We start from the raw sequence: 27091 nt of genomic DNA on the forward strand, positions 1-27091 counted from the left end.
GCTAATCCCATCTTCACATCCCGTCTCCACAGTCTCTATGGGAGCAATAGAGGAGCATAGAGGGATGAAGAATATCCCAAGTTGTTCACATAATACTTGTTCTGGTTTTTTAACATATTCATGATTCTCTGTGAGTCAAACAAATCTGTAACCACTGGTGCCATCCTTCTTTGCATAATTTAATGCATTTGTTAGTCATACTTGGTATGGGTCCCACAGGCTTGTTCAGTATTCTAAGATGACATGCCAAAGTGGTTTGTAACTCAACTGCATTTACCTGGTATTTTGCCAATTAACTTATGTCTGCCACTTACATCAACCATTCACTTTCATATCCCTACAAACTGTTACATTAAGGAATTTGTACAAGTTGATTGATTCCAAGTGACAAGCTGTAATCATAGGATACTTTTCTGTTTGGTGAAGTGCACAGTTTAATATTTTTGAACAAATAATACAAGTTGCCATCTTTGCAACACTATGAACTCTTATCAAGATCTGACTAGATATTTCTGCAGCCCTTTTTAGATAGTACTTCATTCTACATAAGTGCACCACCAGCAAAAACTCTGAAGTGGCAATATTATTTGCTGGGTCATTAATATACATGAACAGCAAAGGTCCCACCACGCATCCCCAAGACACACTTGAAGTTACTACTTCTGTCCCTACCAAGAAATCCTCAGTCAAGTCACAAATTTTATTAAATATAATGAATAATCAAACTTTTGTTAATAATTGTTGATATGCACCTAGTCAAATGATTTTCAGAAGTTAAGAAATACTGCAGCCGCATGATTGCCATGATAAAGGGGGTTTAAGGACGTCATGAGAAAAATGCAAGCCAAGTTTAACATGATCAATGTTTTGGAAGCAATGCTGATGGGCATGGAGGTCTCTCTATTAGAGATAATTCGTTTACACTGAAGAACCAAAACATTATGACCACTTACTTAATTAACTGGTCGTCTATCTTCGGAGTGTAACAAAGCAGTGATTCTGCGCAATATGGATTCAACAAAGGCCTGGTAGGCATCCATAGGTACATGGCACTAGACGGCTGTGCACTTGTCATACAATTCCTGTAAATTATGGGTGGGGGTTTGTGGGCATGGAGCTAATGTGATAGAGCATACTAGATATGTTCCACAGGGTTCAGTTTAGTTGAATTTGGTGCCCAAGACATCAACCCCAGTTCACTCACACACACCTCAAACCACAGCAGCACGATTCTGACCTCGTAACATAGACAGTTATCCTGCTGGAAATTGCCACTGCTGTTTGGGGAGTCATAAAGCATTTAGGGGGCACAAGTGATCAACAGAGTTCACATAGTCCAGTACTGTCACTACGCTTTTGATTACTACTACAAGTCCCACGGAAGCCTAGATGAATGTCCCTCGTAGCATAATACTGCCCCCACCAGCCTGCGTTCACAGTGCATTGCATGTCTGGAGCATCCGTTCACCTGCATGACTGTGTATCAAGTCAACTTTGTTCAATAAGGTATGCGATTCACTAGAGCAGGTGATGCATTTCCTTTGATCTATGATACTATCCTGATGACCCTATGCCCACTGCAAAAGCAGTTGATGATGTCATTGAGTTAATGGTCTGCTGCAGAACCTCATGTTCAGTAATGTGTACTAAACAGTGTGCTCCAAAAAACTTGTGCCTGCACCAACACGGTACTGTCATCAGACCAGCCTCAGATCACCGCCTATTCTATTTTACGGACAGGCAAGCCTCCAGCCACCACATTCCACGATAAGGCATGAACTTCCAACACAATGCTGCCCACTGATTGCACCATCCTTCAACAACTCTCCATAGATGCAGCAAACAGTAGTATGCGAACAACAAATCACCTTCATCATTTCTGAGACACTTATTCCCATGCACCTTAACATTTTGCTCTAGTCAAAGTTTCTAATGTAAGAGGACTTTTTTATTTGCAGCCAATATTGTTTCTAGAATGATGCCTCATTCATCTCTGATCTGTTTATATACTTCCCTTGTAACATCATGTCCCCACAGTGCCACCAAGTGGTATTCAAACGTACGATGTGCAGCGGTCATAATTGTTTCAGCTCATCAGTGTATGTCCTAGGATTCTACAACATATGATGTTGATGGGATAGAATGTTAGTTTTGGGGATGACTTCTTGTAGACAAGTGTGACCTCTCCAGTCTTCAGATCCTGGACTCTTGTTAATTTTAGAGATTTTAGCCGTTGCTAACACCACTTACACTAACACCTGTAACAGTCATCTCTACTGAGGTGAAAGGAGCAAACTGGGGCAGTACTTCCCTAGTAAAGGAACATTTAAATGCAGAATTTCTGCTTTTGCTTTGAGACATTCTTTTCAGTTCCAGTGTCATTTATTAGTGTCTGGACTAACTTAGAGGTCTCTGACAGCCTTTATGTGTGACAAAATGTTTTTTTGGGTTCTGCAAGAGATATTTCAATAAGCTTCATATATTGTCCTTTTAACAGCCAAATGTGCTTCATTCATCATTTCTCTACCTACAGACCAATGCTTTGTTTTACAAATATTACATAGTAGTCCACAGGATAGAGTAGCATGGAGAGCTGCATCAAACCAGTCTCAGGACTGAAGACCACAACAACAACAACAACAACATAGTAGTCACTATTCTACTAGATACTTATCTATCCAGAGGGGATTACGGGACTAAACAGCAAGTTCATCAGTCCCACAGCCAACTATTCTTCTAATATTCAGCCACAGTTGTTCTACATGTGTCTGGCTAGAGATAAATGTTACGATTTCCTCTCCAAGATCACATGACTGCCTCTTTATCTGGCTTACTGGATATTTACATCTTTCTACTCGATTTAGATGCCCTTTGCATTTGAATAATCATTGTGGTTACAGCTGCCTCCTGGTCACCTATACTAGTTTTGAGATGAAAATCCTCATAGAGGTCAGGATTAGTTGATGCCAATAGATGATAACATACTTTCATCATTAGTGGGTTTCTGATCTGCCTATTCTAGGTGGTTTTCAGTTAAGGCATATTGTAAAGTTTTGTAGGATGTCTTGTCATGTCCACCACTTACAAAACTATAATTTTTCCAACTGATTGTTGAACATTTAAAGTCTACTCCAATGATGACAATATGATTGGGGAACATTCATATTGGCACACAGGGTTTTTTGGTTACATCTGGTCAATATAAACATCTAGTTTTAACTTTGTTGACCCATGATACCGAGGCTAGCTTAAAAAGTCTCACATGCAACTTCAGTTTCTATTTTGGCAGATTTGAGCTTCTTGTCTGCTGTGACAAATACACCATTTCCATTTTCCATTAGCCTATGCTTTCAAAATCTGCTCACTGATCTCAATTTCAGTTTTTACCCATTTTCCTGGACGTAAAATTGTATGAGCTCCACTGCTTTTTAGGACTGGATTGTGTGGAGAGTTGCTTAAGCTTTGTACTTTGCACACAATCAGCCACCTGCATAGCAGCTTCTGATGTATATTATACCCCTCACTGATTTAGGGTGAAGTTATACTTATTCTGAACCCTATGGCCTAAGTCCATGAAACCACACAGAACTTTCAAAGTCTACACTTCAAGCCTTCTATTCTGCTCAGAACCTGAGGGTTCCAATCAGTTCTGGAGACAATGCTGTAACAGAGCTACATTGAAATTCCATGAGCAAATCACTAGAATGATCTGATTATGATCTTGAAGCCCAGACAAAAAGCATGGTTTCTCCCAATGTGCCCCACAATCTGCCATTGGTTGTACTTTGTTTTCTCAGTGATCCTTGTAACAGTAACTTCAACATGTTGAATGAGGTCTCAAGGCAAACACAAGAGAAACCCTTCACACCCCTTGCTGCCATTTCCCAAAGGGGTACCATTATTCCCTATAAATTTGACTTGTTGACGATTAGCAGGTTCCTACCCCATTTTACTTCCTTTCCCACATAACTTTCTTTGCATGTGTCCTAATGCATGAAGTGTCTCTCCCTGGCTTGGTTTCAGTGGACACAGCATCCCATACCTGTTGGTCAGAGGGATGGGTGTATTACTCCCTGATCTATGCCCCCTCTGTACAGGGCCCCTAACCTACAACTTCAGTTTTTTTAACTCCCTTCTTTTATTTTACTAACTGAGGACCAGAGTCTACTTCTTTCATCCTCTATTGATCTGGTTACACTTTTCATCAAAAACAAGGGCAATGTTTATCAGGGTAGTGTGTTCAGGCTTATAAACATTAAGCATGTAAAATCACATTTTATGGTAACTGGATACTTACACTAACACATTAAAGTAAAATGTTAAGCAAATCGTGTGACCAATGGCTGTGAGTTAGGGGGAAAAAAGTATGTCAGAACTCAAAAACTGCTTTTCCCCCCCTTCTCCCAAGTTCACTGGAAATGAAAATGGGAGGTGAATGATCCTCCTCCAATACAGACTACAAAAATGCAGAGCACGGTAATGTCTCAATAACAGTCCTCAACAGTTCAAACAATGTATGTAGTCATTACAGCTACTACACCAGTATTCTAACAGATTAAACAGACCAGTTACTGTGAAGATACAATTTTACAACACTTTTGAGTAAAAAGAAAGTAGTATGAGAGGAGTAGTGTGTGTGTGTGTGTGTGTGTGTGTGTGTGTGTGTGTGAATTTGAGAGTTGTAGCATCGCGCTTTAGTACCTGAACAGTGTAAAATCATGTAGTCTCCTTCTGCCGCCGAGCAGTGTGTCAGCAGTGCGCAAGTAGCAGCATTACTGCATTTACTAGGCAATCTTCTATTTTAATCACCGTTTAAATTTTGTGTTGAATTGTTTGTGCTTTCTGTAGATTAGTTCAGACGTTCTTTGCACAACAGTTTTTAGCATGAATAGGGACTGTGACTGCTGTGTTCGAATGCTGGCTGAGTTGGCATCCCTTCGCTCCCAGCTTCAGGCAGTGTTGGCTTCGGTCACACAGCTTGAGGCTGTTGCCAGTGGGAATCACTGTGGGGGTCCGGATGGGGGTTTGTCGGGGATGGCCAGCTCGTCCCACGCTTCCCCCGATCGGACTACGGCTGTGGCTGTCCGGGATACTGCCCACATTGAGGCTGACCCCTCACCCGTGGTAAAGTGGGAGGTCATCTCGAGGTGTGGCAGGGGGCAAACGGAAGGCCTCTCCAGTTTGTCTGACGAACCAGTTTCAGGCTCTGTCTCCGGCTGATACTGATCTTCGGCCGGACATGGCTGCTTGTCCTGTTCCAGAGGTTGCCCCTCAGTCTGCAAGATCCAGGCGGTCGCAGAGGGTGGGCTTACTGGTAGTTGGGAGCTCCAACGTAAGGCACGTAATGGGGCCCCTTAGGGATACAGAAGCAAGAGAAGGAAAGAAAACCAATGTGCACTCCGTGTGCATACCGGGTGGAGTCATTCCAGATGTGGAAAGGGTCCTTCCGGATGCCATGAAGGGTACAGGGTGCACCCATCTGCAGGTGGTCGCTCATGTCGGCACCAATGATGTGTGTCGCTATGGATCGGAGGAAATCCTCTCTGGCTTCCAGCGGCTATCTGATTTGGTGAAGACTGCCAGTCTCACTAGCAGGATGAAAGCAGAGCATTGTCGACAGGACTGACTGCGGACCTTTGGTACAGAGCCGAGTGGAGGGTCTGAATCAGAGGCTGAGACGGTTCTGCGACCGTGTGGGCTGCAGATTCCTCGACTTGTGCCATAGGGTGGTGGGGTTTCAGGTTCCACTGGATAGGTCAGGAGTCCACCACACATAGCAGGCGGCTACACGGGTAGCAGGGGTTGTGTGGCGTGGACTGGGCGATTTTTTAGGTTAGATGGCCTCGGGCAAGTACAGAAAGGGCGACAGCCTCAAAGGGCGCGGGGCAAAGTCAGGACATGCGGGGACCAAGCAGCAATTGATATTGTGATTGTAAACTGTTGAAACTGCATTGGTAAAGTACCGGAACTTCAAGCGCTGATAGAAAGCACCAAAGCTGAAATCGTTATAGGTATGGAAAGCTGGCTGAAGCCAGAGATAAATTCTGCCGAAGTTTTTACAAAGGCACAGACAGTGTTTAGAAAGGATAGATTGCATACAACCGGAGGTGGCGTGTTTGTCGCTGTTAGTAGTAGTTTATCCTGTAGTGAAGTAGAAGTGGATAGTTCCTGTGAATTATTATGGGTGGAGGTTACACTCAACAACCGAGCTAGGTTAATAATTGGCTCCTTTTACCGACCTCCCGACTCAGCAGCATTAGTGGCAGAACATCTGAGATAAAATCTGCAATACATTCCACATAAATTTCCTCAGCATGTTATAGTCTTAGGTGGAGATTTCAATTTACCAGATATAGACTGGGACACTCAGATGTTTAGGACGGGTGGTAGGGACAGAGCATCGAGTGACATTATACTGAGTGCACTATCCGAAAATTACCTCGAGCAATTAAACAGAGAACCGACTCGTGGAGATAACATCTTGGACCTGCTGACAACAAACAGACCCGTACTTTTTGACTCTGTAAGCGCAGAACAGGGAATCAGTGATCATAAGGCCGTTGCAGCATCCTTGAATATGGAAGTAAATAGGATTATTAAAAAAGGGAGGAAGGTTTATCTGTTTAGCAAGAGTAATAGAAGGCAGATTTCAGACTACCTAACAGATCAAAACGAACATTTCTTTTCCGACACTGACAGTGTTGAGTGTTTATGGAAAAAGTTCAAGGCAATCGTAAAACGCGTTTTAGACAGGTACGTGCCGAGTAAAACTGTCAGGGACGCAAAAAACCCACCGTGGTTCAACAACAAAGTAAGGATACTACGGTGAAAGCAAAGAGAGCTTCACTGCAAATTGAAACACAGCCAAAACCTCTCAGACAAACAGAAGCTTTACGATGTCAAAGTTAATGTAAGGAGGACTATGCGTGAAGTGTTCAGTGAATTCGAAAGTAAAATTCTATGTACCGACTTGACAGAAAATCCTAGGAAGTTCTGGTCTGATGTTAAATCAGTAAGTGGCTCAAAACTGCATATCCAGACACTCTGGGATGATAATGGCATTGAAACAGAGGATGACATGCGTAAAGCTGAAATACTAAACACCTTTTTCCAAAGCTGTTTCGCAGAGGAAGACCACACTGCAGTTCCTTCTCTAAATCCTTGTACAAACGAAAAAATGGCTGACATCGAAATAAGTGTCCAAGGAATAGAAAAGCAACTGAAATCACTCAACAGAGGAAAGTCCACTGGACCTGACAGGATACCAATTCGATTCTACACTGAGTACGCAAAAGAACTTGCCCCCCTTCTAACAGCCGTGTACTGCAAGTCTCTAGAGGATCGGAAGGTTCCAAATGATTGGAAAAGAGCACAGGTAGACCCAGTCTTCAAGAAGGGTCGTCAAGCAGATGCGCAAAACTATAGACCTATATCTCTGACGTCGATCTGTTGTAGAATTTTATAACATGTTTTTTGCTCGCGTATCATGTCGTTTCTGGAAACCCAGAATCTACTCTGTAGAGATCAACATGGATTCCGGAAACAGCGATCATGTGAGACCCAACTCACTTTATTTGTTCATGAGAGCCAGAAAATATTAGATACAGGCTCCCAGGTAGATGCCATTTTTCTTGACTTCCGGAAGGCGTTCGATACAGTTCCTCACTGTCGCCTGATAAACAAAGTAAGAACCTACGGAATATCAAAGCAGCTGTGTGGCTGGATTGAAGATTTTTTAGCAAACAGAACACAGCATGTTGTTATCAATGGAGAGATGTTTACAGACGTTAAAGTAACCTCTGGCATGCCACAGGGGAGTGTTATGGGACCAATGCTTTTCACAATATATATAAATGACCCAGTAGATAGTGTCGGAAGTTCCATGTGGCTTTTCACAGACGATGCTGTAGTATACAGAGAAGTTGCAGCATTAGAAAATTGCAGCGAAATGCAGGAAGCTCTGCAGCGAATAGGCACTTGGTGCAGGGAGTGGCAGCTGACCCTTAACATAGACAAATGTAATGTATTGTGAATACATGGAAAGATGGATCCTTTATTGTATGATTATATGATAGCGGAACAAACACTGGTAGCAGTTACTTCTGCAAAATATCTGGGAGTATGCGTGCCAAACGATTTCAATTGGAATGATCATATAAAATTAGTTGTTGGTAAGGTGGGTACCAGGTTGAGATTCATTAGGAGAGTCCATCAACAAAGGAGGTGGCTTACAAAACACTCGTTCGACCTATACTTGAGTATTGCTCATCAGTGTGATATCCGTACCAGGTCGGGTTGACGGAGGAGATAGAGAACATCCAAAGAAGAGTGGCGCGTTTCATCACAGGGTTATTTGGTAAGCGTGATAGCGTTACGCAGATGTTTAGCAAACTCAAGTGGCAGACTCTGCAAGAGAGGCGCTCTGCATCGCGGTGTAGCTTGCTATCCAGGTTTCAAGAGGGTGCTTTGTTGGATGAGTTATCGAATATATTGCTTCCCCCTACTTATACCTCCCGAGGAGATCACGAATGTAAAATTAGAGAGATTTGAGCACGCATGGAGGCTTTCCAGCAGTCGTTCTTCCACCCCTGGAACAGGAAAGGGAGGTAATGACAGTGGCACGTAAAGTGCCCTCCGCCACACACCGTTGGGTGGCTTACGGAGTGTAAATGTAAATGTAAATGTATACAGGTAGTAGTAAAATCGCATACACAAGGTATCAAGGTATAAAAGTGCAGTGTACTAGCAGAGCTGTCACTGGCACTCAGATGATGCACGTGAAAAGGTTTCCAATGTGATTATGGAGACATGAAAGGAATTAACAGATTCTGAAATCGGAATGGTGGTTGTGACTAGATGCATGGGACGTTCTGTTTGGGAAATCATTAGGGAATTCAATATTCGAAGATCCACAGTTGCGAGAGCATGCCAAGAATACAAAATTTCAGGCAGTACCTCTCACCACAGGCAACGCAGTGACTGGCGGCATTCACCTAACGACAGAGAGCAACGGTGTTTGCTTACAGTTGCCAGTGCTGACAAGTAACACTGCATAAGATAACCACAGGAATCAATGTGGGGACAAATGTATCCATTGGGGTGGTGCAGTGAAATTGGTGTTAATCAGGGTGTATACATGGACAAGGAAAATAAAATTTCTGGGTTTTTCCCGGATTTCCCAGTTGAAAATACACTTTCTCCTGGGTGAAAATACACTTTTCCCGTTTTAAGTGACAGTATACTTTTCCATGCCGAAAGAATTTCCCGGCACTTTAGAAAACGAAACTAAGGGGGGAAAAACACGTTTTGGAAAGATCTTTGATGTGCAGCTACATGTACACTGCATATTTTCGTGTTACGAATGTATATATTCGAATTCCACCAAACACCGCATTTTACTTTTCAAAGCATCGAAATCGAGATTGTGACGTGCTTTTGTAAGCCAGTCATAGCTCATGTCATGTGATCTCACCAGCTGATGACAGCATAGGACACGTGATGATGTCAGCCAATAGCAAGATCACTCTTAAGTAGCGCAAATGCACAAATAAGAAAATTTAATGGTTTAAATTAATATACATAGTGTTGCTACAAGAAAAACAAAGCTTTCACATATAATATTGGTCTCTAAGATTAATACGCTGCAACAGAAGCTAAGCTTCCACATGTAATGTTCATCTTTTTTGCGCATGTTACACTTTAAGTTACATCACACAAATGTGCCAGCAAAATTTTTAATAATGACGTAAATGTCTGATCTTCTGGGTTCAAAATTCTTCTCGATGGTCGTCCTCAAAGAGTTGATTTTTAATTGAGAGTCAAACGCTCTGTGATTTAAGAAATTCGTCGTATACTCTCGCACATAGTTCATCTTGTGTGAAAGGAAATTTACTTTGAGAGTAACGCTTTTCAAACCACCATTCGCAATATTTTCCTGTGACCTGTTACAAAATAATTCGTTCCAGCAGTTGCCAGAGAGCGCCAGATAACAGGCGTCACTGCTCTTGCGCAGCTACGATGATACAGGAAGCCCGTATATTTGTACATGTAAAACATTAATAGATCTTGCACTATGTCACAAAAGAAACAGGACATCAGAGGATACTTCAAGAGCATCGGAATTTCATGAACCATACTAAAATGCATAATTTGGCTTAAAGTGCTCATTCGTATGTCCAGATTCGAATGTAAATTTTCTTGGCATACCAGTACTGAATTATCTCATGTATGGTTCTTTATTATGCCGTAATGCCATACGTGCTAGAAGATGAAAACGCGCACTTGAAATGCAGCGAACAGTTGAAAATAACCAATACTGTGCAATTAAACACTTCTTTCCAAATAAATTGAGTGCGTCAGTGGAAAAGATTAATAAAAGCCCAATTTCTTTAGAAAACCGTCAAAAATAACTTCATTGTTCTGCTAGATGATTAATGCTTTACTGCCCAAAAGGTGGAAATAAAATAAAATCTGAAACTAATAACATATTTTAGCCTTCCGTAATTATGAGAATGTATTTTAATTTATTTGATAGCTCCCAGCCACAGAAATCTGTTTTGTTTCATTTGATGTGAGAGCAGTAAGTGAAGAGGAAACAGCAAAACAACTAAACATAATCACAGGTCACATGGAGACTACCCACCTCCCCATTACTGCTCAGACTGCTCTGTGCATAGCCCCGGGTCTACGATATTTCCAAACTGGAGCAGTATTAGATAGTGGCGCCCAGCCACACATCCGTAGCCAGAAGTGGGAGAAGGTACTACTCATAAGCAACTCAACTGGGTATGCACAAGAGCTGTCCCACAACTGCTCAAACAAATCTAATGTAAACAGCTGTCACGTCATGCTCATGGGAGGCAATTTGTTGTTAGGAAGCATTGCATAGTCTTCCCTAAGCCTTTGACACACTTTGCTGTCGGCAGACGCATGTATGAGCACTGTCTTTCGTTGTTGTATATGGCACATTTCCTTTGCAACTTAAGTTTTATTTTCGTTTTTTTCCCCTCTCGTTCACGTTTTGTTGCTGCAGTATTATTCTACAATAGCTGGATACAGTAATATGCTTTGTTGGAGTATTGGTTCTTACCAGTCAAAACCACAAAAATTTAACTGAAAACTAAAACAATGAAAAATGCCCGGAATTCTAAAAAATTCCCAGGTTTTTCCCGGTTTTCTCCCTGATGAAAAAATTCCCTTTATCCTTCCTGGATCTTCCGGACTGTATATACCTCGTTAATGAACTGTGGCAGTAGATGACCAATTCCAGTACCTTTGCTAATACGACATCGCCTGCAGCACCTCTCCTGGGCTTCTGACCATATTAATTGAACCCTTGATGACAGGAAAAGTGTGCCTGGTCAACTAAGTCCTGATTCCAGTTAGTAAGAGCTGATGGTATGATGCAGACCCCACAAAGCCATGGATCCATATTGTCAATAAAGCGCTGTGCAAGCTGGCGGTGGCTCCATAACTGTGTGGGCTGTGTTTACATGGAATAGACTGGGTCCTCTGATCCAACTGAACTGATCACAGACTGGAAATGGTTATGTTTGACTACTTGAAGGCCATTTGCCGCCATTCATGGACTTCACGTTCCCAAACAACAATGGAAGTTTTATGGATGACAATGCACCACGTCATCAGGTCGCAATTGTTCGAGATTGGTTTGAAGAACAGTTCAAGTGAATGATTTGGCCACCCACATCACCCAACATGAATCCCACCAAAATTTATGGGACAAATCGAGAGATCAGTTCATGAACAAAAATCATGCACCAGCAACACTTTCATAAATACGGATGGGTATAAAAGCAGCGTGGCTCAATATTTCCTCAGGGCTTCCCATGACTTACTTGAGTCCATGCCATGTCGAGCTGCTGCACTATGCTATGAAAAAGGTGGTCTGACACAATATTAGGAGGTATCCCATCACTTTTGTCACCTCACTATACTAATAAGTGCTTGCTTTCAAAGAATGCACCACTGGAAAGCATCCTTAATGTAACTTATTGTAATACTCTTTTATAATTGATGCAGTCAAGCAAAGAAAACACATTAGTTAGGATTTGGATGTGTCGTGGACAATTTTACAGTAAATAACAGTCATTGCCAGTGTTCTTCATAACTGTTATTGTTCTTTGTACATTAGCAAGCAATCATCATAAATATTATTCCTGAAGAAGTTTGCTTCACTAAATCACATAAACAGGAACTTAAAATAGGAACAAAGCTCTTTTTAATCTTGATTATTTTATCAGGCAATAAAATATAAATCATAAACTTTCCAAATAATTGTGACACTGGGTTACAACCATATTTGATGCATGTTAACATATCCTCGACAAAACTGACTCATTGGTAGTAACTCTGCATTTATTAATGCATGGCTGCATATAACAATGACTATTTTCCACAATGATTAGAAATGTTTTGCACTTGTAATCTCAAAATGTCACTAATGGCAGTCAGTAAGGTAATCATCAACTGCTCATTGCCACACTTCCTGCATGATTCTGAACTGATTCTTTCATTGCACTGTACCACGGTCCTATCTTTGTGTTTGCAAGAAGGTCCGCAAAAGCATTACAACCTTCTATACTAGTCAGAGCACCATACACAGCCAAATCAGCTAAGTTAGGTCTGCTTCCTCCCAGAAATGGCGTCCCTTGTTTCTTTATGGTTTTTATCCAAAAATTGCATTCATCATAGAGAGACTGCCGAACATCGTCTTTCAGGTTATGCCTAAAACAAGAGTACAAACAAAATTTCAGCAAACAATTAAGACAATTAATCAGAACAAGATGAGAGAGAGACAGCATGAAAAAGATACTTGGATGTAAGATATTTACAGCAAGATAATTTGGTTTACTGGTTTTTCACATGGAACACTTACTCAATATGTCTCTCAATATATTTGTATGTACTGGAAACTAATGACAATGTCTTAACAGATAATTGAAGGGCTCGGAGAGATATAGTCATAAGCCACAACTTTCATGAAATTGAGTTTTTCATGTTGCGGCATTCTTAACAATGTCTTCTTCACAATGCGTTGAAAAAGTTCCATGTTACTACAACAGATGACAGACTATGATGGAATGCAGTTCTATGCTGTGCCATTTGGTGATAGTTTCAGAAGATACACAGTCACAAGCCACGGCAAAATGGCAGGTGGGTCAGGAACGTCTGAAGCGTCTTCGAGTCTTCAACGCATATTTGACACAGACAGTATGGAAGTGAAGAGCTTTACCCTTTGGATCCTGACAGTGATGAATCTTGGCATCCATTTGACCAGCAGTTCCAGCTCAGATGATGTTTCATTAAGGAAATAAAACGGTTTATTTCTGGTGATTAATTTCCTGTGGCTTGTGACTTTGTTTCTCTCAACATTGGCAACGCATTTGACAGCCATCCTGTGTGTTAATGATGAAACTTGATGGGCACATTTATATTACTGCATAATGGTGCAATAATGTAGTTTCAAAGGCAAAAGATGTGTAAAAAATATGTTATCATTAATGCGATTTTAGTGAAATTTAATGTTCTATGTGGCTTATGACTATATCTCACGCAAATTCTTAGACTATTTTGCTCTTCATATTATACCTTGAAATAAGTAGAATAAATGAAGAATCACCCGAAAAGCCAAAGCCTTCATGGAAAAGAAAGCGACATATTGATCAGTGGAAGAAAAATAAAGCAAAATGTCGACGAAATGCTGGTCAGCAGTATAAACCCACAAGACTGTTCAGGCTGCTACTATAGGAAGTCCCTGTATTGGTTCAAATAAATGCTTCACAAAACTGCTTGCAGAGGAAGAAAACATTTTTCATTCATTTTGGGACATAACAAACTTTAATGCCCCGAATACTTACCTGATGAGCTGTAAGGAAATGGAACCGAAAAAGCGGAGGTTTGTTCACTATTTAAATACAAATGGTTTAATATTGTGTACATTTATTTCATTTTGTTATATTTGTCATAATTTCTTTCAAAGCTATCCAAAAAAGACTTCCAAGAAAATATCATCCAGGGATGTTACATTTTCTTATAATGTGAGGGTATGCGGAATAGAAGTCATGATCTGCAAGTAAGCTTTCCTAAGGGTTCATGGCTTACAGATACATGCACGAGGAGTGAGGAATTTGCAACATCAAATGAAGCAGGGATTTGCAGTGCCAAAAGATGATGGAAGAGGTTTGTATGTTACTCTGTGCTATAAGTTAGTGATGTACTCAAACTGAGTACTATACAAATATTTCTATTAGGAAGAGGATATTAGCTCATCTTTTTTTTCTTTCAGAAAAACATGGAAACTACCCATATAAATTTCAAGATGAAGCTGTACAAAGTGTTAGAGAATTTCTCAATGCCATACCGAAATATAACAGTCATTACAGCAGGCAACAGAACCCCAATAAAGTGTATTTGGATTGTGATCTCACAACTGCTTCCTTATTTTGAGATAAATACTCCAAATACTGCAACGAAAAGCAGGTTCCTGCAGCATCTGAAAGTAAATTCAGAGAAATTTTCGTATCTGAATTTAACATAGGCTTCAAACCACCAAAAAGTGACACCTGTTCAAAATGTGATGGATTTCTAATTGCAATAAATAACCCAGAATTATGCGCAGAAGAAGTCACAGAAAGGAAACAACAATATGAACTGCATCTCATAAAGGCTGACAGAGGACAAATATGATTGCGTCTTTAACTGCTCTGGCTAAAGAAAATTCGAAAGAGCATCATGTGATAGCAATGGACATGCAGCAAAAATTCCCCACACCTAAACTAACAGTAGGTCCACCATTTTAAAAGAGGAAAATATGGACATACAACTGTGGTATCCACGACTGTGGATCAAATAAGAATTATATGTTTCTGTGGAGCGGGAAAGATGGAGGACGGTGTTCAGATGAGGTTGGGAGCCGCTTATTGAAGTACTTGGAGATAACTAATCCTCAGACAAAACATCTCCACATAATCATAGACAACTGCAAGGGCCAGACAAAGAATTGGAAAGGTCCCTTGTTGCTACCAAAAGATTTGATTCTGTCCAGCTTTACTTCCCTGTGGTAGGTCACACCATGCTACCTTGCGATCGTGATTTTGGTTGCATTGAACGGTATGCAAGAAACAGACGTCCAATAGTGTACACTCCAGATGAATGGGCAGAAGTAATAAAATGTGTGAGTCCAAAACATTTCATTGTAACTAAAATGGAAAGAGAAGACTTCAGAAGTTTGGAAAGCCTGAAGACATTGATCTCAAAACGTACAGAATCCACGTCTGGAGATCCCCACCATTTCAATGAAGCTACTCAATTTAAGTTTGAGTCTGAAGATCCCTTCAAGCTATGTGTAAAGCACTCTTATTCAGACATAGGAGCTTTCATGTCAGTGGATATTCGAGTCAAAAAGAAAGGAAGGCTAGTTGAACCAAATCCATATCAGCTGCCAATAAAGTACAGAAAGCCACTACCAATTAATCAGAAAAAAATTGATGATGTACTGTCTTTTATCCCGTATATACCTGCAGCAAATCAAGATTTCTTTTGGTCATGTATTGGAAATAACGTGTACAATAATGAGGTAGAGGAACTTCCTTGATGTAACTGTATAAATGAAAAAGTAATTTATACATCTCAGATACCTGATATGTATATATTAATGTGTAAAAATTATATATTCTGCTTGCTGTGTAAGAGTAGTTAAAATAAATCCTTACAAATTCATACTTTATGTTTTAAACAATTTTTTGGGAGATATAGTCATAAGCCACCGTTTACTACATCTTAATTAGAACCTTTCTAAAATTAATATTTTATAGCATTCAGAGAGTTGACTATTTAACAACATGCTTCGCAAGTATTAAGCAAGTGTTTGCAGTAGAAATAAGGTTTTTATTTTGTATTAAACATTTTCAGACCTCTATGGAACTTTAAACTCGCTGTATCTCAAAACTAGTTTGATGTGGCTTATGACTATATCTCTCCGACCTCTTCAATTATATTGTCTTCACAGCTTTCTATGACTCATTATTTTCACAAGAATTATTTACAGGATTAGTTAACTTTTCTCAAATGGACAATAAAGTACCTTCTCTTCAATCTCTTGCCAATAATCCACATTGCAACGGCACCAACATACACCATGATAAACCTTTCCCATGCTGGAAACAGTTTGTCCCACTCGCCAACCTGCAAAACAAGTGCATAATTTAGCACATGACCTATATATTGGAACTGTACGATAGGTGTAAATTTAATCCATAATTGAAGAAACTCTTCCGAAAAATGCTTTCAGGATTTATGTTTTGCAGTTCGTCTGAAAGCCTACTAGGTTCCCTGTTATTGTTTTACAGCTAATCCAAATTTATTCACATCATAAAATATATTTATACTCAATTATTGTAAAACACTACTAAAATATCTAAGAGCATTAGTAAATTTTAAATAAAATAAAATGTATGTAAATGGTTGACAATTCATTTTCAACAAAGGGATAAGAAGAATACTCCTTTACTTCTCATTATGGTATCTCTATGTATTACTACTGATAGTAAGTCATTCATTTTAAAAACATGGCTCTAAATCAGAAGCTAAAGCTTACAGATACACTGCTGACAAAAAGTTAAGCATCAGGAGGGGAGGATGAAATGAAATGAAATTTCACAAATTGAGAGGTTATGTCATTACAAAATGAAGTCAGATTTTCAAAGAACTTAGCAATAAGAGCCCACTTATCACATGGTTCTGCACTCCCCCCGGCCTGGATGTATGCACTGTCTCAGTTTGGAAGGGTGTCATAAAGCCATTGTATCCTCTCCTGAGGCAAGCATCCCACAACTGTTGTAACTGGTGTTTCATATCCTGGAAAATCGAGCTGGGACAAGGCTGACATCCAAGATCCAAGCTGCTGCCCCCCCCCCCCCCCCCTAAACACACACACAGTCTATCAGGGACAGACCTGTAAACCTTGCTGGCCACAAAAGTACTTCAACACCACACAGACCATTCTTAGTCATGTGTGGATGATCACTGGCCTGATGAACAATAGCACCATCAGACTGTCCCATTAGAGGCAACACGAGGATGCAAGATGTCCATTTGTACCCTTGTGTTGTCAGAGTTCCCTCAATCAGTGCCAGCTGTGAACTAAAGTAACACCCAATTGCTACACACACTATGAGACCAGGAGTAACACCGCTATGTCACTCCAAAATATTGAAACAATGGGACCTCTCCCTAGGTTGCCACAGTACTCACTATCGACTTCCATCTGGAATAATACAGAACCATCTTTCATCATTGAACACAATGTGACTGTATCCACCGGCAGTCCATGCTTCCTGGCCATGGCACCATTTAACACAGCTGTCTGTTACAGTGTTAACAGCAGGCTACACATGGGACAGTAATACCATAGTCCAGCTGCTGCTAGTGACTGACCAGAGGACCAGGAGTACAGAATGGTGCATGGAGTCCATTACTTGTTCTTGGACAGCAGGTGCAGATGCGACGAGGTTACAATGTGCTTGGTGCACAATACGGCGATCCTTCCTTGTGTCAATCAGACATGGTCGACCGAAACACTGAAGATGAGTATGCCTGCCCTCATGTTCCCACACAGTCCAACATCGGCCAGTCACATCCAAAGGCCCTAAAAATCTGGATATTGCTAGATTCAACCAGCCACCCAGATGGAGACCAACAATGAGGCCCCTTTCAAACTCTGAAAGGCACTGATAATGCTATAGCACATGAGTATGCAGCACCTTCACATCCTTATTCAACATCTTGCACTATTCACACCACTTATGCCCTGAAAGGCCTGGTAACAGCAATAACACACTCGGGTAGCTGTTCTACCGGCCGCAGAGTATTGCGAACCTTATCATTCAGATATATGCCATAGTGTTTACAGATATGTAGTCACATTGACATCCCACCATGTCTTCTGGGAGCTTCACCTTTTTAGCCAGGCAGTATACTTTACACTTTATGACATTGGCTTCCTTTTTTTTAAGTAAGAGTACTATTGTTAGTAAGTATTGTTGGGGCTGTAGTGCAGCTATAGTTGATGTGATGTCATTCTTTCCTTAGATAATTTCAAAAGTGGCAAGATGGAAATAAAACTTCAGTAAGGGAGTGATTGAGACAAAACACAAGGTCTGCCTCCTCTCACGCAGTTAATATACCATAATGATAGTAGAAATTAGACAAATTATTATTCCACAGAACCCACCTTAAAAACATTTTATTTAATTTCAAAGCATTACCGATTTGAGAATCCTACAAATATACAGCAATGTTCTGAAATACAAGCCATTGTTATTAAAGCAAGAAAATTAAGACCTGAAGTAACAAATAAATTTTGTAAGCTACAGTAACTCAAAAACATTAGTTGCCACAAAACACAATGATAACAGTGCAAAGAATGGTACAGATAAACACAAACTTAAGCTTCTGGGGAGTGATACAGTTCCTCTTACTTAGAATATGTAGGTGATACTAACCCAAGTAGAACAAAGTGAGGACTCTAAATCAAGGAATTAATATAGATGGACAACACTAATCTACAAGAGAAACAAAAGTAGGTGTAAGAACAGTGACACTGAAAATGAAAAAGATTTTCTCATTATCTGTGGTTACAGGCTAAAAAGTCGTAGAACGAAATTCACGAATAAACTAACTACATATTCAGCTAAAAAGTAGGTTCACCAGATATCAGGTATGAACTATAAAGGTGTGTTCACATATGTAGTGATAAATTCATTTCAGTGCAGCAATGAGTAAGAACTTTGGTGATAAAAGATCTAAGGACTCAAACTAAATTTTTTCTAAATATCACATAAAAAATGAGCCAGTTACCTATACTGATAAAATTTTAACATATTATGGACCCGAAGATTTGTCTGCTTTTTATTTGTTTTTGTTAGGGACATTCTCACCATTCAGAACAGTTCACTGAACTGCCAAAAACACGCAGGGAAGTCCTACATAAAAAATTTACATAAAAAGAAATTTTAATCAAGAAAATTTAACTCTGTTTCATAATAATGTAGATGAAACACAAAACCCCTTTGTCCTAATATTTCAAATAGTGCAAATTATGTTAAGTTCTTAGGCAGTGTTCAAGGTGCAGTTAACAAAATCTTTCCACCAGAATCTATCATAACAAAGTAACAATTAAATTTTATTTTAGACACTAGAATGATATGTTTAACAATGTTGTGAATACAGCAAAATAAAAGCCAAATAATAAGCTAATTCCATGAGATAAAAATACAACAATGACCATGTGGTCTGTTGTCAAATCTGAATTAGTAGTTACAGTCTGAAAGAGTTAAATTCCTGAAATTAAGCTTGATGGTGTCATTATTATGTGAGTGTGTGCAGTAAAGTAATGCCTCCAAATTTTTTATTCCTTTCTCAGTATTAGTTAAGTATTACATGTCATGCAGATCATTCGGTCACCTTTCCTGCTTTGCTGACAAGATGCAACCCTCTGCCACAAGAGGGATCTGAATTGTTGTGTGTAATGTGGTGATGTGTAACTACATCAGCGCATGAGAAACAGCATACTACAATCAAGTTCCTGAAAGCATGAATCTGATGAATTCCTCCACACATTAGGCACCCTCTCCTATTCTGCGTCAACTGCAACAAACCAGTGTCTTTGGTTCACTGTCACTGTTCATCCTCCATACGGTCCTAACTTGGCCCCATCTGATTTTCAACTGTTTCCAAAACTTAAGAACACCTCTGAGAACTTCACCTTGATAGTGATGAAACAGTACAAGCAAAGGTGAGGTTGTGGCTTCATCAACAAAGTCAAACATTCTACAGTGATGGTATCAAGAAACTAGTCCCATGTTGGGAGAAATGTGTTCATTTCCAGGGTGACTATGTTGAGAAATAAATAGGTAGATACAGAGAAAAAAAGCTCTAGAATGTTAATAAAGTTTGTTTTATTTAAAAAGCTTTAAGAGTTTTTGCATATTTGTAAATCCAGGTCAAATATCAGAGTGCTTTAATGAAATAGATTATCAAAACAGTAAATCCTTTAGCCTGGTTTAAAAATTTGAAAGTTCCAAATAGTTTTAAAAAAATAGACATGGAAACAATTATATTGTCACTAAAAAAAAAATCCTGAATTTTAAAGTTCCTGGTGGATTAAAACTGTGCGCTGGACTGGGACTCAAAACCTGGGACCTTAGCCTTTCATGGGAAAGTGCTCTACCGACTGAGCTATCCAATCCTAACCCATGAGCTGCCCTTACAGCCATACTTCTACCCGTATCTCTCTCTTATCAAATTGGCACATACTCTGGTGTAGAGTGAAAATTCAGTGATGACTGTTACCGGGGTAGGGACCATAGCGTAAGGAAATGGATGCACAAGGAACATAGGGACTGAGCAGGATATGGGGTGACGGGAGGAAAGGGGGATCATGAAAAACTGTTCTAGTTGTGGTGGGCAAAATGATACAAAGAATGAACCTTATTTCAGTGCACAATTTTATGAACCATAGCCTTGTTCAAGTAGCCAATTAATACATTCAGGGCGAGGATAGTACTGGGTGATAATAGGTGCACTGTGCATTTCCTTGACTTTTATCATTTCCTTGATTTTTATAAGCATTTTCTCATGCCATCATTTGGCAAGTAGATCTTTTATCTATCCAGTTATGTTAAATAAGAAGTCAGAGAAACCAAAAATGTTGAGTATCTAATTAATAACTTGTGTAACTTTGCTTTCGCAATGCACATTGAAGCATGTGCTATTTACATGGAGGATAGAAAATAGCATGCTTTCCACAAAACACTGGTTTGTTGTACACCGTGTCATGTTGTAAAATGTTGTATTAATATGATGCTTCAGCGCTTGTAATACCGTTGAGTATGGGCTGCCCTGTCCCTCTGAAGTAAATTATTCCACATGTTTTGACCTCACAAACACCCTGAGTGTGCAGCCTATCAATGGCATCACTGATTGTCTTCTAATTTTGTTTTTGATCTGACAGATCAGTTTAATGTTCACTTGGGCAAGAATTTTCTCCACCTGGACCTTGACTGTATGGTACAATAGTGGTACATTGTTGTTCTAACTCCAGATCTCTGTCACTCTTGTTCTTTGTGCGTATGACTCTTTGTTGATGCTTACAGTATTACCTCTGTAGGTGGTATCCAGCTTCCGGCTTCTGCAGTTCTGGCTCCATGTTGTCAGCATCACAGATTCACTGAGCACTTTTGCACTGTAAGTGTAATACAGACTTCTTGTGTTGTGGTTGCATTGTGGAAGTACATTTTATGGGAAGTTGCGAAAGTCTACACATGTAAATAGTACCATGTTTATTTTCAATCAATTATAGAGCAAGGTATTGTTCTTTCCAGAAACACACCTAATGTATCATGAGAATTGGAACTGCAGAAGAGGAGAGGGGGAGGGACCCATTAGGAATGTGTGCTGAACATCAAAAGGAATCATCTCACCCATTACAAAAATCCTTCAGATATTAACTGTACACCATCAGGCCTGACTGATTGCCATATAGCCAAAGTGGATAATGTTGATCGATCACAACTAGGGACCGGATTTCAATGACTAAATGAAAAAATATGAGTGAAATATGCCTTTATGACCTAAAACTAATATGAACGTGACCTTAAAAAATAAAATACAATTTTACTTAAGTTTGTTTAAAAGCAGTTGATTTTTTGTGTACCATGTAATACAAAATTCACTTCTGAACAAATTGTGAATATAGGACTTACTTTTTGCAGTGTTTGAAACTAAATAGCACTTATTTTTGAAATGTCTGTTTTTACTACAAAACACCACTTGTTTAATGTATTCCTGTCAATCTACAGTTTCTGCATAGTTGCACTGGATCAGAACATGCATTTTCTGGTTTTCTATTTTCAAAGATCTACAATTGTCTTGATGAGGATAGTTTTGTACACAGAAAGTTCCTCTGCACATCACAGACATCGCATATGAGTACATGAAGATAGCGAGGTAACTGCAAGCCTGCTTTAGTTCCTTTTCTTCGAATATTGTGACATTTCCAGAAAGACTGTCATTAATTTTGGACATTGCAGAATATCCACAATTCTGCTGTAGAACAAAATACCAGCTACTTCCATTGATACAATGGCTTTTGATACCACTGAAAACTTGACACTGATGTACGCTAAGTTCCCAGACAATGTAGCTGTAGAGAGCTCTTTTACATTTTTGATAGTACTTTATTCATCATCATCAAGATCACAAAAGATTGTCTTTATTTTGGTGTAGTTGGTGCAGTAATACTCAGCAGTATTAAGCCGAGAACCGCATTGTGTAAGAACAGGCTGAGAGGGTAGGGAAGAGCAGTGAAGGTGCTCGTTCCTTCAATTCCTGCACCTATAGTGGAGCTTTCACATAGATTTTCTTTCCATAGGAAGTGATGTACACCATACTGGGGTAAGGAATCTGAAGCTTCTTGGCTGCTTTAGCCATGTATGAAGCACCACCTGTTACTAGCAACAAATGCTGTCTTTATTCACACCATCCAGCCACAGTAGCTTCATAGAGCTGTCAAACAAAATTGCAATTGTAGAGTTGTTTACTCTCTTGAGAGCTTCACATGTTAGGAGGAACGTCTACTTTTACACCACCAGCAAGAACAAAATTTGCAACAGAATGTCCACCCCCAACCTTTTGGTCATCCACATTAATTCTTATTTTGTTGAGCACCTCCTTGTGGCACGTGGGTCAATAGTTCTTTTCCAATTTATATTCATCTGGAACTGGATGTTGGTATACTTGGTCAAGAACTGTCCGAAGCATTAGCTTCTTCAGTGGGATGCTGCAAGAGACCATCATCTCACACACCTTGAAAAATGATTGCACAATTGAAGATGGACCTGTCTGTTCGAATAACTGTGTTCTGCTGCTAAATTTTGAACAATGGAAAATTCAGAACGGAATGTAACACAAACATCAAAAGGATAGTTGCTGCTCACCATATAGCAGAGATGCTGAATCACTGATAGGCACAACAAAAAGGCTATCAGAAAGTGTGCTCTTGGTCATATTGTCTATTTTCGATGAAGGCCTTGGACAAAAGCCACTTTCTATTGTGCCTATCTGCAACCCAGCATCTCCTATATATGGTGAGTAACAACTATTCTTTTCATGATAGTGTTTGTCTGCTGTAATTTTTAGCACTTCTCTTAACACAGCTGATGTGTTTGACAGAATTACAGTGTTGTTGCACATTTAGCTCTTTTCTGCATTAACTTTAATTTCAGACAGTTTACAAAATAATAATTCCCCATCAAACTGTGAATTGTTTTTTATAATCTAAGACATTTGATTCACATACAGGAAACATGTCAAAACTGCAGTAAAATTTCACCATGAACACAGAACAGCTGGTGTTACCAAACAGCACCATAATAATAATACAATTTTGTTATATATACATACAATAAAATCTAACACTTTGTTACCCCTTCCTCAAATTATCATTTCATCCTCTATGTATTCTTCTATTAAATAGTAGCATTTCTCCCGCAGAATCTGCTGAAGCCTCTTCTTTTAAAATTTCTGGCTTCATATTAAATATGTTTTTGCCCATTAACTTGTTATATTTTGTCATCCCCATATACTGTGGAGTCGCATATAATTTCAACTGGTGTGAGGACAGCACAAAATTATTTTTATTTCTCGTGTTATACATGTGATTAAAATGATTCTCCTCAAATAATTTTTGTCTGGTGTGTAGGAAGATTATAATTTCATAAACATATATGGAGAGAATTTGTAGTTGCTGTGTTGACTTCTTCCGTAAGTTGATTGTTATGTTAGATTTTAAGTTCCTCACATTTTGAATGTTTGGTTTTGAAATGTACCAAATGGTCTTTTTTTGTTTATTTTTTTTTACATTTAGTTTCAATCATTTAAACTGGAACCAGTTTTCTAAGATATCCAGTGGGGTTACAATGGAGCTCGGAATTTTTTCTGTATCATCAACTTCAATTAAAACAGGAGTATCATCCACCAACAGAACTGATGCGGAATTTATATTTGAGGGTAAGTCATTTACATAGAACAGGAACAGGAACAGGATTGGCCCCAAAATGGAGCCTTGAGGCACATCTTGTGATACTGCACTCCATTTCAAACAATAACTCACTGCATCTGAAGGGATAATTACTTTTTGTTTTCTGTTGTGTAAGTATGATGTGAGCCACTTTAGAGTATTGTCCTTAATCTCATATATTTGTCTAAGTTGTAGATAAGCAAGTCATGGTTAACTGTGCGAAATGCTTTTGTGAGATGACAGACATCTGAACCTTTACTCCTCTGATACAATGACTTGCATATCTTTTCAATTAAAGTATTCACTGCATCCACAGTATTTTTTCCTGGTTGAAATCCAAATTGGTTTCTTAAAATAATATCATTTTTTTACTACAATTTTTGATCTGGTTTGCAGCTACTTTCTCTAACACTTTTGACACGACTGGAAGAATAGAAACAGGGCAATAGTTTCCCATGTCTTCCCTTTACCCTTTCTTGAACAGAGGTCTGACTTTGGTGTACTTCAAAGTAACAGGAAAGCATCCCTGTTCAAAAGATAGGTTGAATATTTTACTTAAGGGAGGTGCTATTATGTCACACACTTTAGTGAGTATCCCATCCGACCCAGCAAAGTTTTTATTTTTAGATGACCTTATAATGTTCTCCACATACTATATTGTGACTTTTTTAAAATCCGTAAGATACTCAGCTTCTTGGTGGAATCCAAGGGGATTTACTTTACTCTGATACACTGTTACATTAACATCAGACATTGCCCCTTTTGTGAAGAATTCATTTGAACACTCTGATATTTGAGATGTGTTTACAATAAAGCTATCATCTAGTTAATGCTGAAGAACTTATCTGCAAAAGCACAAACAAAACCTCGCACCTTCATGCTGTTGGAGCACTTTCCTTTTGGTATCTTGAACCAAGCTGGATTTGCATTCAAACTGAATTACATCAGGTTTTGGAGCATATACTGTATTCAAACATTGTGAATCACCTCAAAGGGAACGATCTATTGATACGTAATCAGCATGGTTTCAGAAAACATCGTTCTTGTGCAACGCAGCTAGCTCTTTATTCGCACGAAGTAATGCCGCTATCGACAGGGGATCTCAAGTTGATTGCGTATTTCTAGATTTCCGGAAAGCTTTTGACACCATTCCTCACAAGCGACTTCTAATCAAGCTACGGGCCTATGGGTATAGTCTCAGTTCGTAGTAATAGATGGCAAATCATCGAGTAAAACTGAAGTGATATCAATAACGAAAAAAGGTGAGGTGATCCACATGAGTTCCAAAAGAAATCCATTGGAATTTGATTACTCAATAAATAGTACAATTATCAAGGCTGTCAATTCAACTAAGTACCTGGGTGTAAAAATTACGAACAACTTCAGTTGGAAAGACCACTTAGACAATATTGTGAGGAAGGCGAGCCAAAGGTTGCGTTTCATTGGCAGGACACTTAGAAGATGCAACAAGTCCACTAAACAGACAGCTTACACTACACTTGTTCGTCCTCTGTTAGAATATTGCTGTGCGGTGTGGGATCCTTACCAGGTGGGACTGACGGAGGACATCGAAAGCGTGCAAAAAAGGGCAGCTCGTTTTGTATTATCACGTAATAGGGGAGAGAGTGTGGCAGATATGATACGCGAGTTGGGATGCAAGTCATTAAAGCAAAGACGTTTTTCGTCGCGGCGAGATCTATTTACGAAATTTCAGTCACCAACTTTCTCTTCCGAATGCAAAAATATTTTGTTGAGCCCAACCTACATAGGTAGGAATGATCATCAAAATAAAATAAGAGAAATCAGAGCTCGAACAGAAAGGTTTAGGTGATCGTTTTTCCCGCGCGCTGTTCGGGAGTGGAATGGTAGGGAGATAGAATGATTGTGGTTCGATGAACCCTCTGCCAAGCACTTAAATGTGAACTGCAGAGCAATCATGTAGATGTAGGTGTAGGTGTTTATTACATCAGATGCCACCTTTTTTGGTTCCAAGAGTTTTTTGTCAACTCTTTGCAGCAATGTCTTACACCTGCAAACCGACTAGCGCATTAAATTATTTTTTCTTATAGTCCTGATAAATAAAGCTTTGTAGTAATGGCATTTATTTGTGACAATATATCTGAAGCACTGACATGTAAACAACATTTTCATATTTTTATTCTTGTTAACACATTGCATACCAGCTGCCGTGCTGCGCAATTCTCATAACACGAGTGAAATGAGCGACCATTCCTTATCTGAATGTAGCTGCATGTACTGGTATCTGATGCTGTTTGAACTCGGCAGACATGTTTGTTTAATGTTCTAATATTCTTGAAGTGTGTGATATCTCTGGAAACATGTCTTCATGTAACGGCAAATCACAAAACTGGCAGTAGTATCTTGTTTCACTTCTTTTACGGTGCACTGCACAAACTCTGCAAGATTTTGCTGGATATTTCCTTTTTCCACTTCCCACAATAGTCTGAATAGTATGTTCTTGCATGTTCCCTGGCAATCAACCAGGTGGATCCTTGGGAGCTGCTCATTTTGTAGGTCTGATAGGGTCAGTTTCCTACACAGTTGCTGTGCCAACTTGTTGATCACCTGTCCAGACTCTTGCAACTTCTTTTAGGAAGCCTTCTGCCCCCCCCCCCCCCACAACCATACACACATTGTGAACTGTTATCATCATTCTCACCTCCCTTTTATCTTTCCATACCTCCAGCAGAATGTCACCTTGTCTTCAAAATTTAGTGTCACCTTTCTTTAGAGATTTGGCTTCTGTTGGTAGACATTGAGGAAGACCTCTGTTGATTCATATTGTACCACAAACTCTTGTTTTCCTTTCTAGAAGTGTTTTGGCAATAGCTGTTTTGTTGTAATAATTTTCTTTAGAAATGTGTTGCCATGTTGCCACATGCCAAGGTGAGGCGAAAGTACTGAGAGAATAGTGTCCTAAAGCTGTTTTCCTTCCCCAGGGTGGCGTGTTTGTCGCTGTTAGTAGTAGTTTAT

General features: G+C 39.5%; 1 protein-coding gene across 2 annotated transcripts in view; it reads right to left on the reverse strand.

Annotated features, from left to right (window-relative positions):
- Nucleotides 1-12115: 12115 nt before the first annotated feature.
- LOC126187483 (prostaglandin E synthase 2) overlaps nucleotides 12116-27091 on the reverse strand; it is a 46896-nt gene continuing 31920 nt past the window's right edge. For both annotated transcript variants that reach the window (XM_049928597.1, XM_049928593.1), the window contains exons 5-6: nucleotides 16103-16203; nucleotides 12116-12744 (exon numbers count right to left, since the gene is read on the reverse strand). In XM_049928597.1, coding sequence (XP_049784554.1) covers nucleotides 12483-12744; nucleotides 16103-16203 — 363 coding nt within the window. In that variant the 3' untranslated portion in view covers nucleotides 12116-12482. The remainder of the gene's footprint in view (nucleotides 12745-16102; nucleotides 16204-27091) is intronic.

This window comes from Schistocerca cancellata, chromosome 1 (assembly GCF_023864275.1).
Source record: "Schistocerca cancellata isolate TAMUIC-IGC-003103 chromosome 1, iqSchCanc2.1, whole genome shotgun sequence".
Classification (NCBI taxonomy): Eukaryota; Metazoa; Arthropoda; class Insecta; order Orthoptera; family Acrididae; genus Schistocerca; species Schistocerca cancellata.